General features: G+C 35.5%; 1 protein-coding gene across 1 annotated transcript in view; it reads right to left on the minus strand.

Annotated features, from left to right (window-relative positions):
* SYT14 (synaptotagmin 14) overlaps nucleotides 1–16,838 on the minus strand; it is an 80,686-nt gene that overhangs the window by 42,234 nt on the left and 21,614 nt on the right. Inside the window, 2 exon segments of the mRNA XM_032184414.1 lie at nucleotides 5,233–5,451; nucleotides 11,751–11,915. Of these exon segments, the coding sequence (XP_032040305.1) occupies nucleotides 5,233–5,451; nucleotides 11,751–11,915 (384 nt within the window).

Consider the following 16,838-nt stretch of genomic DNA (forward strand, 5'->3'; position numbering starts at 1 on the left):
CCGTTTCCTTGATTTGCTTGCTAATGTCTGGAATTTTGCACAGCTGTTAAAGAGTGAGACATGCTTTAAGAACAGCATAAACTAACTATAAAAAAATAAAAAAAAATAAAAAAAAATCTTTTCTCACCCTCTTCTCCCTTTCATTTCTGATAAGAGATTCAGAGAATCCTGATTGCAAAAGCAAAGAAGAACCTACAGCTTTTGACATTTGCCTGCAAAACACTGATTTCAATACATTTACCCTAACACTTGTAAGCATAAGAACCTCCACTTTCCAGAATTTAGACCGCTTCATTAAAGAAGATATATTGTATTTGCCTATGAAGCTTTCAGAGACAAAGACACAACTTGCCTGTATGAGGTTGAGGTTTTAAAGTTCATGAAGTAGCCACTGCTTTGGAGATGAGGAGGCTAAATTAATATCATACTGTAAATGTTTTGGAAATTGAAATTATTAGGAAAGCGGGGCCCATTTAAGATCACAACCAATACAGACACTAAAAAATACTTCAGTTACCAAAATGCAAAAGAATAACATCAACTTGAAATGTAAAGTCTGTAAACAAATGCACTTTCTTATTTAGGTCACCACTTCACAATAGTCTTCCGGTTAGCAGAAATATCTTACTGCGTTATTTAGGCTTTTTTTACTTCCTATTTTTGTTCTTTACTTTCTGAAACTGATGTGTAATACCACAGCCTACACTAATCCTATACTACCTACTCAACATGATAATAACAGCATTTGAAAGGGAAGGGAATAATATATAGGATGTATGTTGTCAAAAATGAATGGGAAGTTATATCAGGTAATGTATCAGGAAAAAGGAGAAAAGGTCACTTCAAGTAAGTATCCATACTTTATTGGATAATAAGGCAAAGAACAAAGAATACTTGAAAGAGATAAGGTTTCAGACTGAGCTGACCCTAGGAATCTGGGCCTAAACACAAAGACTGGATTCAGTCTACATATAGTTACCAAGAAATATTGTAATTATACAGGTTTCTGTCTTTTCCATGATTAATAGTTTTAAGTCATTTGTGCAATAGTCAAGCATCTTCTGAACCATTTACATTGCTGTTCTGTACTATTTTACTTTTATTTCTCATCATCTTGATTTTCTAATGAAACAGATTTTCTTTTAGAGATACTCTAGAATCAAGTCTGTCCGTCAGGAGCTCACTGTGAGAAAAAAAAAAAATCAAAAGCTTGGAGCCTGCAGACATGCTTGCATCTAAGCACTTTTTTTTTTTTTCATTTAAAATATATATTAAAAGTCATCAGAATCTAAATGCACCAAATGCAATATATAAATATATAAAGTAGATAGGAATCTGTCCATGAGCTGGTATCTGTGAATTAAAATTTTAAAAACATATTTCACAGAACAAACAAAAGTGTAACCAGAACTTTCCATCATCAAAATATACCCCAAAAATCCATAAAATATCTTGTTTTCCTCATTTAATGATTAAATTACGTATACAAAATTCTATGTCAGTTCTATATACGAAATATACTGAATATACTGAAAAGGAAGATTAATAAGGCCATCTAGAGGAGAAAAGAATGTTGTGAGAACATGTCACACAGTTTCAGACTTCAGAATAAGACATTTTTAGAGACACGCCAACGGAAAATATATGTAACTAAGTAATTGATAATAAGTGTTTTTTACAATAATATGATCAGATATTTTGGTGATTGTGGTAAATCAAACGATATATTGTACATGTTTTTAGCAATGCAAAGTTTAAAAGATGTATTAATACAGGCATGACTATATTTTTGTCTCTCGCAGAATTTTTGTGCAATGTTAAGTGCAGACATGTCTAAACAAACAAATTTTAAAAATGAAGATTAAAGTATAGTGCAGAGTAAATACTTATTAGGTAAACCATTTATTGACTCCTTTGAAAACACACAGCACACTGTCACAAGATACAACATGTGATAGAGATTAACTGCTCTAAGACGAAGTAACACAGGTTTTTCTGAAAATGAAACTTCCTATTTTCATCACTCATTACTCTACCTCTGATGGAATTTTTAATGATATCATCAGAGGCTGATTTACCAGAAATGAGCAGGGGAAAAACAGAGATGAGACAAAAATGAGTTCTCTTTTCATCACTGCACTGCAATGCTATCAATCCCTGGTCAATATATGGATTGATTGGTGCCATAGGCTGGAAGTGCTGCTGTAATGTTTACTTCTCAGAAGTAGAAATGATAACATACATATGAGGAAACAGAAGAATACAGACACCAGATATATTGATAATTATTTCTCATGTTTAATAATGTACATAGGAAAACACTGCTTGCTCCCCTTCCATTACAAAGAATCAAGACACAGTTCTATCATTTGTCTTTAAACATCTTATAAAAATAAGTCAATATCATATAAACCAATTACTTTACAAGTTGCAGGGTTCCCATGGCATTAGGTCTCTTATATATGTATGCCACAACCTTAAGGAATAGTAAAGCTTTGAAATTTTAAAAATTACACTGAAACATCAAGAATGTTGATGCTATCCCACTTGCAACAGATGATTTTTAACCTCACCTATTCAGTAAATCATTTCTCTGAAAACATATGAACTGTTTGGTAGTGTTAGCCAGTCTCTCTCTCGATTTTGACTGCAGACTTTCATATGATGTTTCCACCTTCTCTTTTTATCAAGTTCTTGGTTGAGCATCTTCCCTCCATAACGAGCATAATATAATGAGGCATACTCTGGGTTCTTCTCTAGTCAAACACATTTTTTATATTGTGCAAAGATTCTTGTTCAATATGAAGAACAACAAATTACTAACACTAATTACTCTAGTGTGCCACCTTCAGGACACCAAAAAGTGTAAAGTACTAGGCTAATTTGTTGCCATGTCCAATTCCATAAAAAATATTTTTAATACAATTGAACATACTTTTTGAGATCATTTGATAAAAAAAAAAAAAAAAAAAAAAAAAGAGTTAAAATCAGTCTAACTTGAAAGCATTGAAAGCTACTTTGCATGACTTTTGCAAGCATGGAATGACTGCAGGCTATCAAATAAACAACCATGCTGATTCTCCACTTGTAAAATGCTGGAAGAGAATGCTCTCACAAGCAGCAGCAAAAGCAGAACACTGACAGCACTAAAGCTGTTTGCAAGTAGAAGTATGTGGTTAAAAACATACAGTTTTCTAAGTTAGTATGTTTTGATAACTTTTGCTTTTTTTTCCCCTCCCAAACCCTGAGTGTTCTTTCATTATAATAAATTCAATTTACATACTAATTTTAGGTGCATGTTGTGTGTGCATATATAAAAATGAGTTTTAGATCCAGCCAGCTTCCTGAATGGAAGAAGTGTTGAGAAGGATAGCAGCTGGTGAAGCTATCTTTAGCAAGAGAATTAGAAAAAAAAAAAAAAAAAAAAAAGGAGGGGAACACAAGCATTACTTTCCTGCTGCAATGCTTGGACTTGCCACAGGTTCTTTTGTCTTGCATTCTAACCATGATAAAGATTTCAATACTGGAGTTCTCAATCCTCAGAAGAGAATTAAAGTCAGCTAATATGAATTTGACTATGTGAGAAGATGACAAAAGACTATTACAGAAACAAAAGTAGATGCAAGCTAAAATAATGACATTGAAGCTTAACACTTACAGGGACAAAGTGAAATGCTCAGATGAACTGAGAACTCTTCACTGAAAAGATGAACTAGGATCAAAAATCTGAACAACTGTGAAATAGAAAAAGGAACGTTATGTGTTCCTTCCAATATGAATCAGTCCATGACTATTTCAAAAAGTGGCCTCAACAGTTTGAAAAGAGACAAATACATTATTCTGGGTATCTAGAAGTAGTATTATTACAGAATTTTAAAAATACAATTGAATTTTCCATTTCCTGTTAATATACATCAACATTCCATCTGAACAGTGTCATCAGCCATAGTATCTTATCTTATTCCCCCCAACAATGCTGTTGATAAAGCTCAGTGTGTATATGTATACATACATACAGATATTTGTATATATATATAAACACACACCCCACAGGATACTTTGGTTATGTTTACTATCCCTTCCTCGTTGTTGTCCACATGACCTTATTACCACTTGACCTCTCTTTTGTGTCTCCTTCCCTGTTTGCTAGAACTCATCTCCCAGCCTTTAACAGCAAAGGAAAGAACTGAAAATTCTCATGATCAGAAAGTACTCCTCTTAGTCTGCAACTTACTTTCATGTCGTTTGTGTCTTACCACAGGACGCATGCACTAATTTCAAATTGTAGTGACAAGCAGACTTTCATATAATTGAATAAATAAATAAAGAAATAAAATTTTCTAGCTCTTCTGGACCATAGACAACATTTAAGTATAGACATATTTTAATTACAGGTGTCCAACGCTTCTTAGAAAAATCCAGTATCAAAAAACCCTGCACTTCAATATATTAAAATGCATCCAACAAATATCTTACTGTAATACAGCATCTATGTTAGAACCTGACTTTTACATAACTTCAATTGAGCTTGTCTTTCATGTTAGAAAAATGCCTACAGATACAGTTCTCACATGCAGCTATTTTCAAGCACAAAAAGCATATTGATGAAATATTGATTGCAGAATTCTCAGCCTCTACATCAGGCAGCTGCTGTCGCCCTTAGTCAAAATCAAGAGATATATACCACAAAAGGAAACCGTCCCATTGTTCACATCCAACTTTTACCTCCATGGATAGTTCAGATTAATCAAATAATTTCTTTTTCTGATTTCAAAAGAGAAAGTGCAGAACGTTCTAGTAATGCAAAATGCAAAAACTATATGCGCTGAGAACCAATAACTGATTCCATTTACTTTGCTGTTATGACAGGTTATCAATAAAGGTGTAATGGGTTTTATTTGCATTTCCAATACCACTGAATTCATCAAGAGTTGCCACATTTCCTTCCTAAACCAAAACAGTTTAAAGTAAATTCCCCAAAGAATGAAATGAGTAATGATAAAACTGGATGAAATTTAATATAACAAGATATTATATCATTTGCAGCATTTCTGGAAGAATACACAATTTTTTTTATTTTTCTTTTGGAGCATGCACACATATAAAAGGTATCTGGATATTTCTTGCTGACATTGATTATTTGCAAGTCAAGCTATTCCTGTCTACAACTTACTTATCCACAACATAACTCTGAAATTTGGAATAAAAGGAATGCTTTTAAATCAATCTTACCTTCATCTATTGAGGCTTCACTACTGTATCCATCATATTCTGCAGACAGGGGACTATATTTTTGTCTGGTTTCCCATACATAGTTTTTTTGCTGTCTGCCATCCACCACTGGCAGCCTGGAACTCTGGGTTCTAGACAAGGCCTCATGATATTTACCCAGTGCTTCATCTTCACTCTCAGATGATGAACCATGCTGATCTTTACTCATATAAGAGTTGTCTGTTTGAATAAAATAGAGCAAATCGACTACAGCTCAAAATAGAATACAAGAAAATAACCATAAGAGGTTATCATTGAAGATATTTAAGCTACTTCAACTAAAATTTCTGTAATAGTTTTAGATACCATCTTTCTGTTATTAGAGATATTGTGATTTTGTTATTTGAGAGCTAATTTTATTTTGGACAAAAACTGAGAGATGGTTAAGTCCCCAAAACATTCTAAAACTTATTAAATAGAGAATTGATCCATCTTTGTAAGCCGCACACACTGAAGTTCTTGAAACACTTCATTAACGAAGAAAATGCTCAAAGTATTTTATGTGAAGTAAAGTCAGTGCTGCTTCACTATCACACTTGGATACCTAACGTGTCACAGAAAGGCAACTCCTGATGCTTCACACCCAACTGATTTTTGCTGCAAGCATGCAAAATAAAGTAGAAATTAACCTGATTTATGAGAACAAGCCTATGACAAAATCATTTTAGGATATTTGTGTTAGTAGTACTTAAATTCACAAAAACAAATGGAAAAATGTCAGTATGGATGTTTGCATGCACAAATTCGTTTAACTTAGAATAAACAGCCCCTTGTTCAGTAACTCAAATTAATGCAGATTCTCATTACAGACACCTGGCAACAACCAAAGATGCACAGAACAACCTAACTGGGTAACTCTCTTATCCCAGTTTCTCTGCAATGCCTGCTTCCGTGGCCAACTTGATCCAACCCACATCTCTCAAGTATGACTTCCCCCACAAGTCAAAGAATCAGCTGCATTTTTAGTTCTGTAATAATAAAGTTTCCCCCTCCCTTTTCCAAACATGGCTTCCATCCATATTTAATATGCTATGCAGATGTTTTGTAGATCTCATGTTCTAACAGGCATTAAATGAGTTCACGTAAACTTAATAAAGGTCAGTATTACCACTGCTCTATGTGAGAAAGCCTACAGTATATAATCTGCCTACTGAAAGCAGAACTCCAAGATGCCCACAACACTGTTGTTATGCTCTTTATTCTGCTAGTGAACATTGTCTAACACGTGACCCAGACTAGCAGAGCCTCTTCTCCTCCCTTTCATGCCCTCATCCTAGTCCCTGGCCTAGCTCTAGTTCTGCATTTGGGCCCCTCAGTACAAGAAGGACATCAAGGCCCTGGAGTATGTCCAGAGCAGGGCCACGAAGCTGGTGAAGGGCCTGGAGCACAAGTCCTGTGAGGAGCACCTGAGGGAGCTGGCGTTGTTTGCTCTGGGGAAGAGGAGGCTCAGGAGAGACCTCATTGCTCTCTACAACTACCTGAAAGGAAGCTGTGGGTTGGCCTATTCGCAAAGGTAACTATTGACAGGACTAGAGGGAATGGCCTCAAGTTGCACCAGGGGAGGTTCAGGTTGGAAATGAGGAGACATTTCTTCTCAGAAAGAGCAGTCAGGCATTGGAATGGGTTGCCCAGGGAGGTGGTGGAGTCACTGTCTCTGGGGGTGTTCAAGGAAAGGTTGGATGTGGTGCTTAGGGATATGGTTTAGTGGATGATAGTGGTGGTAGGGAGATGGTTGGACCAGATGATCTTGGAGGTCTTTTCCGACGTTAATGATTCTGTGATTCCATGATTTCAGCTCCTATTAGTCTTCATCTTCACACCCAGCCAGCCTCACTCCTCTGCTTGGGCATTCTGACTAAAGAAGGGATTCAGCTTACTCAGAAATCAGCCATAGGAAATTTGAGTAATTCAACCCATACTAGCCATCTAAGTCTCTTTTACAGTCAAGTTTTTGTCTCTTCCTATTACAAAGGTCCTTTCTTCCCGATTTTAGGTAAGCTTCTACGTGTCTCTGACACTGGAGAAGTGCCTTCCTACATTTAAAGTACATACTCCAATACACAGAAGTGCTAAAGCGTTTTTTCCCATACTGGAAACAGCTAAAGTTTTTAAACTTGAAAAAAAAAAAATCAGATAGAAAGCATGTCAAATTTCATCCAAATTATTTCAAATTTGGCACACTGTTAAAAGTAAGGCCTTGTAATGGAAAATGTCAAGAAACCTTATCTGCAGATGGTGCTACCATTTCCACATGCAATGCATACATAATTTTAATTTAGTATTTGTAGGAAAACTGTTGCTTTAATAGACTGCTAATGAGCAACTAGATCTTCCAGCTGTAGGCTATCAATTTTAATTCACATCCAACAGACATAGTGCTTCCTATTGTACGGATGGCTCTAAAGCAAATTCAATTCCACTGTTCACCTGTTGAGAATGTCACGCTAGGTGGGATATATTCTGGTTAGCAGATTCACTACAAGAGGCTGCTCAGAAGTAGTCTCCTTCACTGCTATACAGACAAAAATTTTGCATCTCAGATGGCCCTCAGCAGGTTGAAAATTGTCACCTGGGAAACTTCCATAAATAAAACAGGGCATGCCAGGGCTCAAAGATAATGCTAGACATCAGCACTAGATACATCATTTACAAGGAATGTATTTCCAAATATGAAATTAGGTGAATTAATCAGTCTGCATAAAGTATCAAAAACAGAACAGCATAAATCATGGAAGCAGCATGTTTGAAACAAGCGCTGAAAGTTATGCCTCTAAGAATACACTGATATTTGTAAACAGCCAGAAGATCTCAGTGATACCACATATTTTTTGTCCAGTTCGTAATATAAAGAACAGGAAAGAGAGGACGTATACTACTAATAAAAGTAATGAAACAAGACCTCTTCAGAGGACCTGTTAGAGTTAAAACACAAGTTGTCCATGGAAAGATTTTTAAATGAACAATATAAATCTATTCAGTTTCTTTGGCAAGCTAAAACAACAAAAAAAAAGAAAAACACCTTCCTCTGGTATTTAAAAAAAATATATATGTATCCCTAAGGATTTTATGCCTTTCCTTGCCACTTACTTCTCTTTTAATGTTTATACCTTAGTCAGAAGCCTACCTAAAGAGAATTCATTTTCTTAAAGACTTCTGTTTATTTGGCTAACACAGCTCATATAGCATTATTAACCTATTGAAACCTATTTATTTATTTATTATAGCAGAGAAAATACAACTTTTGATAGAGAATATACTTTACAAATATTGTATCACATGAGGAAATAACAGATAAGATCACATTTTATGATACAAACACAGTAATCACCTACTAAATCAAATTTTAAAAAATTTAACTGAAATTTTCAGATAAGGAAACACACACTGAAAACAAACAAACAAACAAATAAAAAGCCTAAAACCTTATTTCCTTTATCAGATTATTCATTTCTCTACAGAAGCAGCATCTCCAGAAAAGCCTGTTGCTTTTTAAAAAATCACTACACAGCCTGCAACACAACTTTGTAAAAACACTGGATTTCACTTCTTATTCATAAACTTTTATTGCAATACCGTTGTCATATCGCTTAGAACTGGATGTTGAAGACAGCACACACAGCACTCATATCAACAACACACAGATTTCCTCTGTAAGACTACAACTTTCTTTAAGACAAGCCTTGTTCTTTCTATACTTAAAAGCATTAATTGTCACTTGTCATTCATTCTGTCTTGAAATTACCTTACATATCTTTGAAATACATTCTGAAGATCTGCTATAATGCCAATATAACAGAAGTTCATTTTCCCCCTCTGTCATCTTTGCACATTTTATGCAACGGTTTTAAAATACACAAAATCACAAAAAATACTTTAGCAGAACAAGTCTTAATTTCCAGTATTAATTAATTTCTAATCTTCGACAGAAGCCACAAAAGACACTTGAGAAAAGGTAAGAAAAACTGTACATAGAAAAAGAAAAGTTAGAACATAGGAAAGACATTTATTAATCAGTTCCTTTAACTAATACTTTAAAAAGTAATTAACTTCTCAAAAATATCAACATAATTATAAAATGAAGCCCTGACAAAACAGACCTACTTTCATTGACAGGAAACACTATTATTAAAGTGAAACGTGTAAATTATGTGAAAGAAGTAGGAAGTATTATAAGTTTCAGGAAAGGTTGAAGAATGCAGTTTGCTGACAGACTTCTCACCTTTTCCTGCTGTCTTCTTATTACAGAGCTCTCCTGATTTATTTTCTGATTTCTCTGAGTATTTCTTTTTACCTATTTTTACAATGGTAGCTGATGCATCACCTTCACTCTTGGTTATAGATTTTCCTTTTCTGTCAAAAAAGGTTTCAGATTTCTTTTCTTTGATTTCATTAATGCAATTGGGATGTTCATTGTGCGTCTTCCTCAAGCTGGAGTTTGATAATTTTTGCTTCTGTACATCAACACATTTTGTTTCTAAATCTTGTGGAACAGTCATATTGTGTACTTCTTCAGAATCATTACATTCAATTCCAGGAGATCGTTGTTTGTTTTTTTTATTCAATTGATTCTTAGAATTATCTGATACTGCATATATGCAACTACCTTGTTTCTCAGTAGATTCCTCCATCATAAGTTTCTTACTTTGCAGGCTACCATCCTTCAGTAACTTATCATTTGCAAAATACCCATTTTCTCCTACTGCTTCCCTTTTGAAAGATCTTCCTATATTCTTCAAATCCCAAGGAACTTCCGTATCATCTAAATGACCGTTACTATCTCTGCCTTTCAACTGGCACTGTTTTTTGCCCATGACATGGTCAGATACTCCATCTTCATTTGTACCTTTTTTTACAAGATCTAATGAATTGGAATAATGAGTTTCAGCAATACCATTCTTTGCTTTCATATACATTTCCTTAGGCTCAGTTAACAATGGTGTGTTTTCCTCTTTACCACCTTGCATAGGTTTATCATTCTGTATTTTGGAGCTTTCATCTTCTGCACGAAGGCCATTTATCATGCTTGTTACTTGTTCAGTTACCGTATCGGCTACGCTGTAGCTGACTTCTCCAACAACACTAGTCAGATCATCTACAACATTGCTGAGAGTGTCCACCAGAGAAGACACAGAGGGAAGACTCAGATTTTGGTGGAAGTTTCTGAAAAACGCCATTTGTCCAATCTATTCAGCAGCAAAACAAATTCTTTTTTTTTTTTGAAAGATCTTCCATTTCACAAACAGGTAAACATCATTTCTTCAAGTTCTATTTCATAGCTATTTACTTTTGCTACCTCAAACTCGATACATTTAACAGGGGAGACTGCAGCTTTGCTCTTTCCATTCAACATTCATAGAAAATAATAAGTTAAGTATCAAAAATAAATATCTTGAAATGAAGCCACAATCAACCAGCAATATGACAGTCTTCTATCAACTGTAGCATCAACTAGCCATAATAAAATTCATTATTTTCAAAAATAAGACAACTGTGTGAGGAACGAAAATGTATTTTTATTCTAACCTGCAAAGAAGAAGTTGTAAGACATTTAAATTATGACCTTTCATGAATGTCACACGACAGTAAGCTTTTAACATACTAACTGCACAAACACACATGTAATGGAGAATTCCTGAGCCCCAAATATGTGTTGTATTTTACATAACATAACATATTTCAAAACACAAAGACTTGTTCTGTAGCAAAAAGTACATTAAGAAGGAAAACTTGATTTCCAGAAGCAATAATTTTTTCTGTCTCCAAAAAAAAAGAAAATTTAGCTGCACTTTTTAAAAAGGTGGAAGGAAAGAAAGTCTCAAATTTCCTATTCTGTCCTCTGGTGCTTGTCTCTTCTTTCAAAGCAGCTAACAAAGTGCATTCAATACCTGCATCTCAGAGGTACTGAAAGTTTTGTTTTGTTTTAACCAAGCCTCCGTATCTTTTAGGACGTCTGCTTTTTTGTTTATAAATATATTATAAGACATTATTAAAAAAGCATAGAGATAAATTGTTAGCCAATTAAAAAGATCTACTTAGCTTCTGATGTTTTACTTCTTTAAGATTATTTTCCAAGTGAGTAAATACAATACCTTATCCAAAAAGTCAGTAAAAGATTTTAAAAGGCTGAGTGAAAACTCAAGAATTCCACCCACAAATTTACTTGAGAAGATTTAATCGTACACTATTATGGGGTGATTAAAATATGTTCAGGAGTATTCACACAGTGCATGAGAAATATCTAAATATGAGAAATATCTAAATAAGTAAATGTCAACTCCTTAGTTGCACTGTGCTTGAATTTCTGTGGCTTGTGAATACAAAAGTTTCTTCCTTTCCACATAATTCAGAATCACAGTAAAGAGTCAACGCAGTATGTTTTCATCACTTGAGCAAAATGATTATCTGAGTATTTCTACACCTCCTTGTAAAAATGCAGATTCTTGTAACTTGAAGTTTAATGTTATATTTCAGATACTTACAAAGTTTATCTCGTGAATTTGTTCTTGTAGTGTATCCAGAATCAAGATCTGGGAAGCCACCAACATTTTCAAAACACATCTTCTTATTAATATATAGGAAAAGTAGCAGCATGAGGATAATGAATACCCCGACAGCAGACAGGAATCCAATTGCTTCAGGAGATACTAAAAGAAAGAGAAAGACACATACAAAAAAAACAGTCTTGTAAAAATAAAACTTGTAAAAGTTTTATTATCTATCAGGATTGGTCATTAATAAACACTACTAAAGTTCCAAGTATAAGTAAGATATAATATACATCGGCTTCTTCATTACAGTTAATGTTTAACAGTGTTGAAGTTCTTCATTTTTTTCTCCTTTGATCATCTTTTCAGAGAATAGAAGGTATCTGGTTCTAGTAAGGGATGACTGACATTGTAAGTAAGAGGTTCTGCTGTAATACTGGACCCCATAATGAGATAGGACCTCAGCAGAAAATGGAGGGATTATCAGCATGCACTAAGGCTGATGACTTTTGATGGAATGCCTCGGAGCATCTCCCCTCTCCAGAAGGGGCATGAGGTTTGGCTACCTGGACTCAGAGACAACACTGCTGGGGAGTGACTGGGCCCTTGCTGGTGAGGACATTGCCTCTGCCAGCCTTGCTATGCTCAGCTTCTGGCTCCTCCTTCTTAGGGATCAGCTGGCCCTTGCTGCTCCTTAACAAACAGGATTCTGTGTGAGCAACAAAACTGAAAGAAAAAAGCACATGACTGTACGTTCCTTATCCTGGTATTTGTACTGCTTTCATATAAAACAAGAAAGAGCTATGTGAGATAAAGCATACTTAACTGAAACCTGGTAGAGGAACCAAGGCTGAAGTAGACTGATGCGTCTCAGTGTATAAAATAAAGAACATGTAATCGTCACAAAGCAGATAACTGAAAGGGAGTTTTGGGCATCTTTTGTGGGAACAGAATCTTGCAAGTCCATCAGAATCTAAGTATTCACAGCCGTAATACCATAAGGCCAAGATTATTTAGGAAATTGTTTTAAAAATACAGAACCTGGGAATGGATGTATGAAATGGGACCAATGAGGAAAAAGCAATTAGGGGCAACTTTATTATTTGAAATGAGTCTTCTTCTATTTACAGAAGATTTATTGGATTTGTTAATACCGTCTGCAAAGCCCTTGGCATTTTACATTAGGAGTTTAATATTGTGTGGCAACATCACTCACTACATAAAACAGAGCAGGATAAAAGAAAAGTTGACAGCAGACTCCGTGTTTGTGGAGATGCAAAACAGAAAGACAAGAAGCAACAGTCAGAAGTAGCAGCAAAGAAAATCACAGTTGGATATGGGGGCAAGGAGGGGTGGAATTCAGAATAAGAGGGGTTAAGCACTGGAACATAGTGCCTAGATTGTGCCCCTGCAGCCCATGGGTCCCACATGGAGCAGATCTCCACACTGCAGCCCCCCCCATGGGTGGAGGAGCCCCCGGTGGAGCAGGTGGATGTGGCCTGGAGGAGGCTGCGGCCCATGGAGAGCCCCCGCAGGAGCAGGCCCCGGGCCGGAGCTGCAGCCTGTGGACAGGAGCCCACGCAGGAGCAGAGGGTCTGGGGGGAGCTGCTGCCCACCCGTGGGGGACCCGTGCTGGAGCAGTTTGCTCCTGGGGGATGGACCCTGTGGGATGGAGCCGTGTGGGAGCAGTGCTTGGAGAGTTGCTGCCTGTGGAAAGCCACAGAGGATCAGTTTGGGAAGGACGGCATCCCGTGAGAGGGACCCTGCATGGGGCTGGGCAGAGAGTGACCGTGAAGGAGCATCAGAGATGAAGCGTTAGGGACTGACCACAACCTCCATTCCCCTGTGCTGCGTGGAAGATGGTAGAAGAGAGTGGATGGGGAAACGTGTTTTTAGTTTGCTTTTAGTTTCTGACTGCACTGGCCTGTCAGTAATAGGCAATAAATTACATTAATCTATTTTGTGTCTGTTTTGCTCATAAAAATTGGTGAGTGATGTCCCTGTCTTCATCTCAAACCTTGAGTCCTTTTCATCATTATTTTCTCCCCCTTTTCTTTTGAGGACTGGGAGTGAGAGAGAAGTTGTGGTGCAGCTTAGCTGCCCAGCTGAATAAAATCAAGGTGCGCTTTCCTAAAAAACTACATAGCAAAGAAATGCACCTTTCTAAAAGGAACTGCTCTGATTTGCACTTCCATCCTGAGCTGGACATCTGGATCCATCTGAAACAGTGCAAATAATTTTTACTCCACATTTACCTCTGACCAAGACATCATGTAATATTGTGCGTAAAACCCTCACCTCTCCCCCTACAACTTTCAGAAGAAAATGAACTTCGCTATAGCTTTGAACCATCCATCCTGACAAAATTACTGAAGAAATACCAAAATGTCAACCAAAGAAGACTCAAAGAAATAAACCATCATCAGATTAGAAGCTTGTATTTGGACAAGCTTCAGTATTTTTTTCATGTTTTATTAGATTATATCAGAATAATTAGGAAAGCATGAGCAATTTTTAATTAACTCAGTTAAGCTAGAAACTCTATCTTAAGAAGAACCGAAGGCAAAGTTAGAAATGATTGAAAGTCTTAAAGATCTCACCTTCACCTTTCAAACCACTGAAGTCCAAGACAAAACAAGAAATATAAAAACGCAGTACAACTACTGAATAGAAACAGAATTTAGAAAAAAAAAAAAAAGTCCAACAGGGTAGAGCAGGTGAGCCTAATTTTCAATTTCAGACAATGTACAGAGATCCATATAGTTAGAGCTCCCCATCAGTCCTTCAGGATGAGACAATCTGCTGTCAAGCAGAGCAACTAGGTGAGAAAAGTGGGATTTCTGTCCATAGAGAACAAAAAGTTATAACATTATCATTATATATATATTTTTAATTGTTTTCATTAACATGAATGAATAGAAAGAAAAACACTTTGCCTTATGAAACTTCTTGGTTGCACATGCTCTGATTACCTGATATTCTCTTCAAAAGTCTGTCTGTTTAATAAAATCTTATGATTTTATTAAAATCACTTGCTATAGCTGAAGTTTATGGCAACTCTGCCTCACACTGAAGGCCTTTAATTTTCAAGAAAAATAGTTAAGCCATGACCAAGAATGTGCTGGAAAAAAAAGTTACAGACATAGCCGTGATTTTTTTTTCTACTAAAAAATAAAGCAAAATAATTGAAAAAGCCCTGATATTCCCTGATTTAGAGGTAAATTTGGCAAGTTTCAGGCATCCATTAATCATTTTCATGAAATCTTCCTAAATATGAAAAAGCTTTGAAATTTTTGAAAAAAAGTCTCTGTGCTATGTATCTTCCTTTTTGACCTCAAAGTCCAATCGATGAAATCTCCCAAGGCTCTGCTGGCAGTAAGCATTCTCCCCTCCTCCCAAGACTGCATATGGATAAGTGAGAACATTTGAACAACATCCATTTTTCTCAGTTACTGATCCCAACCCAAATGAGACTAGAGACTGGGCTGAGAGCAGAGTTTCTTCTTTCTTCAGTAACTTCCAGTTCTAACATCTATTAAACACAGAGACAGAAAGGGCAGACAGAAGAGACCACAATTCACCATGAGACAGGGACCAACGGAAGTGAGAGTGAAGTGGGAGGCAGGAGTTAGGCAGACACAAAGGGGGTCCAGTGAGGAAATGGAAGGTATGAAATAACGCTGGGACAGAGTGCACAGAAAAAGTTGGAAAGGGAAAAGAAAACAGAAAAAGATAACAGATTAGGAGGAATAGACAGATTAAAGCAAGTGAGACCAGGCAAATTTATCTGAGAACAATTGCTTTTTTTATGGGAGCAGTCTGTCCTAAGCAACTTTGCCCAAATTTAACATCAATGCTGCTTTCAGCAGACTAAATTGCAATCCAGTCACTCTACAACTCTATACTTCACAATAAAGGAGGACAGTGTATGTTTTCTTTAAATAGATTAACTGTACAATACTTTATGACAAAAAAAAAATAAATTATTTCACTTTTGATCTTTTAAAGCTTTTTTTTTTTTAAACATATCGCAATTTAATACATATAACTTTTTTTTTTTTTTTATATTGTTCAGCATTCAAATTTGCTTTGATCCAACAAAATACGCACGTTAGGAATCTACAACCTAAAAGTAGCTTGAAAACACTTATGATTTTCCAGTACTTCCCGGATACTAATTAGTTAAAAGAGAGTCAGTACAGCTCTCTCTATGGAAACACAATATCTGATGACATCTTTCTGGAATAAAAAACATTGGCTGATACCTTATAAAAGAATGTAACTTTAGCTGTAGCAAGACTAATTATTTATGTAATTTAGTGTGAACATCGGACTTGAAGATTATATTTTAGTATAAATTTGCATCCACATAAAGAATTTTAGAATGCTTGTTCACAGATTAAATGTGTTATCAAGTTCAAAGCCTTTAATATATCATTATAAAGCCAGAAAAAAAAAAAGTTGTATGTCAATTTTCCACACATAAATGCATACAGATTCTCATCTATGAATGAAGGTTTTATCTATCGTATTAATTCTTCAATTAATTTTGCATAGCTAAAGTGTCAACCAGGTATACTTTGTAGACAGAAATAAAGTTATGTACTTTTTTTCCATACAAAACCCATCTGTGCCACATTCAGCACAGGAGTTAGTTACTTTCACCCAAAACATTTTAACATAAATTCTAATTTGTTTAGACATTAATTGTACCATGAAAAGCATTTTAAGAACTCTCAAAGATTCCCAATGCTTTTTTCAAGAATCACAAACTGGCAGAAGGGCAATACTTCAATAGTCAAACGTCAAATTCAAATGTCCTATTTTGATGAATTTCACAATTATCTTCAGCTCCTATGGAAAAACAACATGGAATGTTTGAAATTTATAATAATTTAACAGTTTTAGAAACACAAAAAGAACAAATGACTTACTACAAAGTTATTAGAACTAATTGAATTGCTGGTTGTGGAAATGACATAGAAAGTTATATTCACTACAGAAATATTAAATTAACAAAAGTGAATTAGCCTTGTTATTACCACTAAAATTAGAATTATTAGAATGCATAAACTTACCATC

Source organism: Aythya fuligula, chromosome 3 (assembly GCF_009819795.1).
Source record: "Aythya fuligula isolate bAytFul2 chromosome 3, bAytFul2.pri, whole genome shotgun sequence".
NCBI lineage: Eukaryota > Metazoa > Chordata > Aves > Anseriformes > Anatidae > Aythya > Aythya fuligula.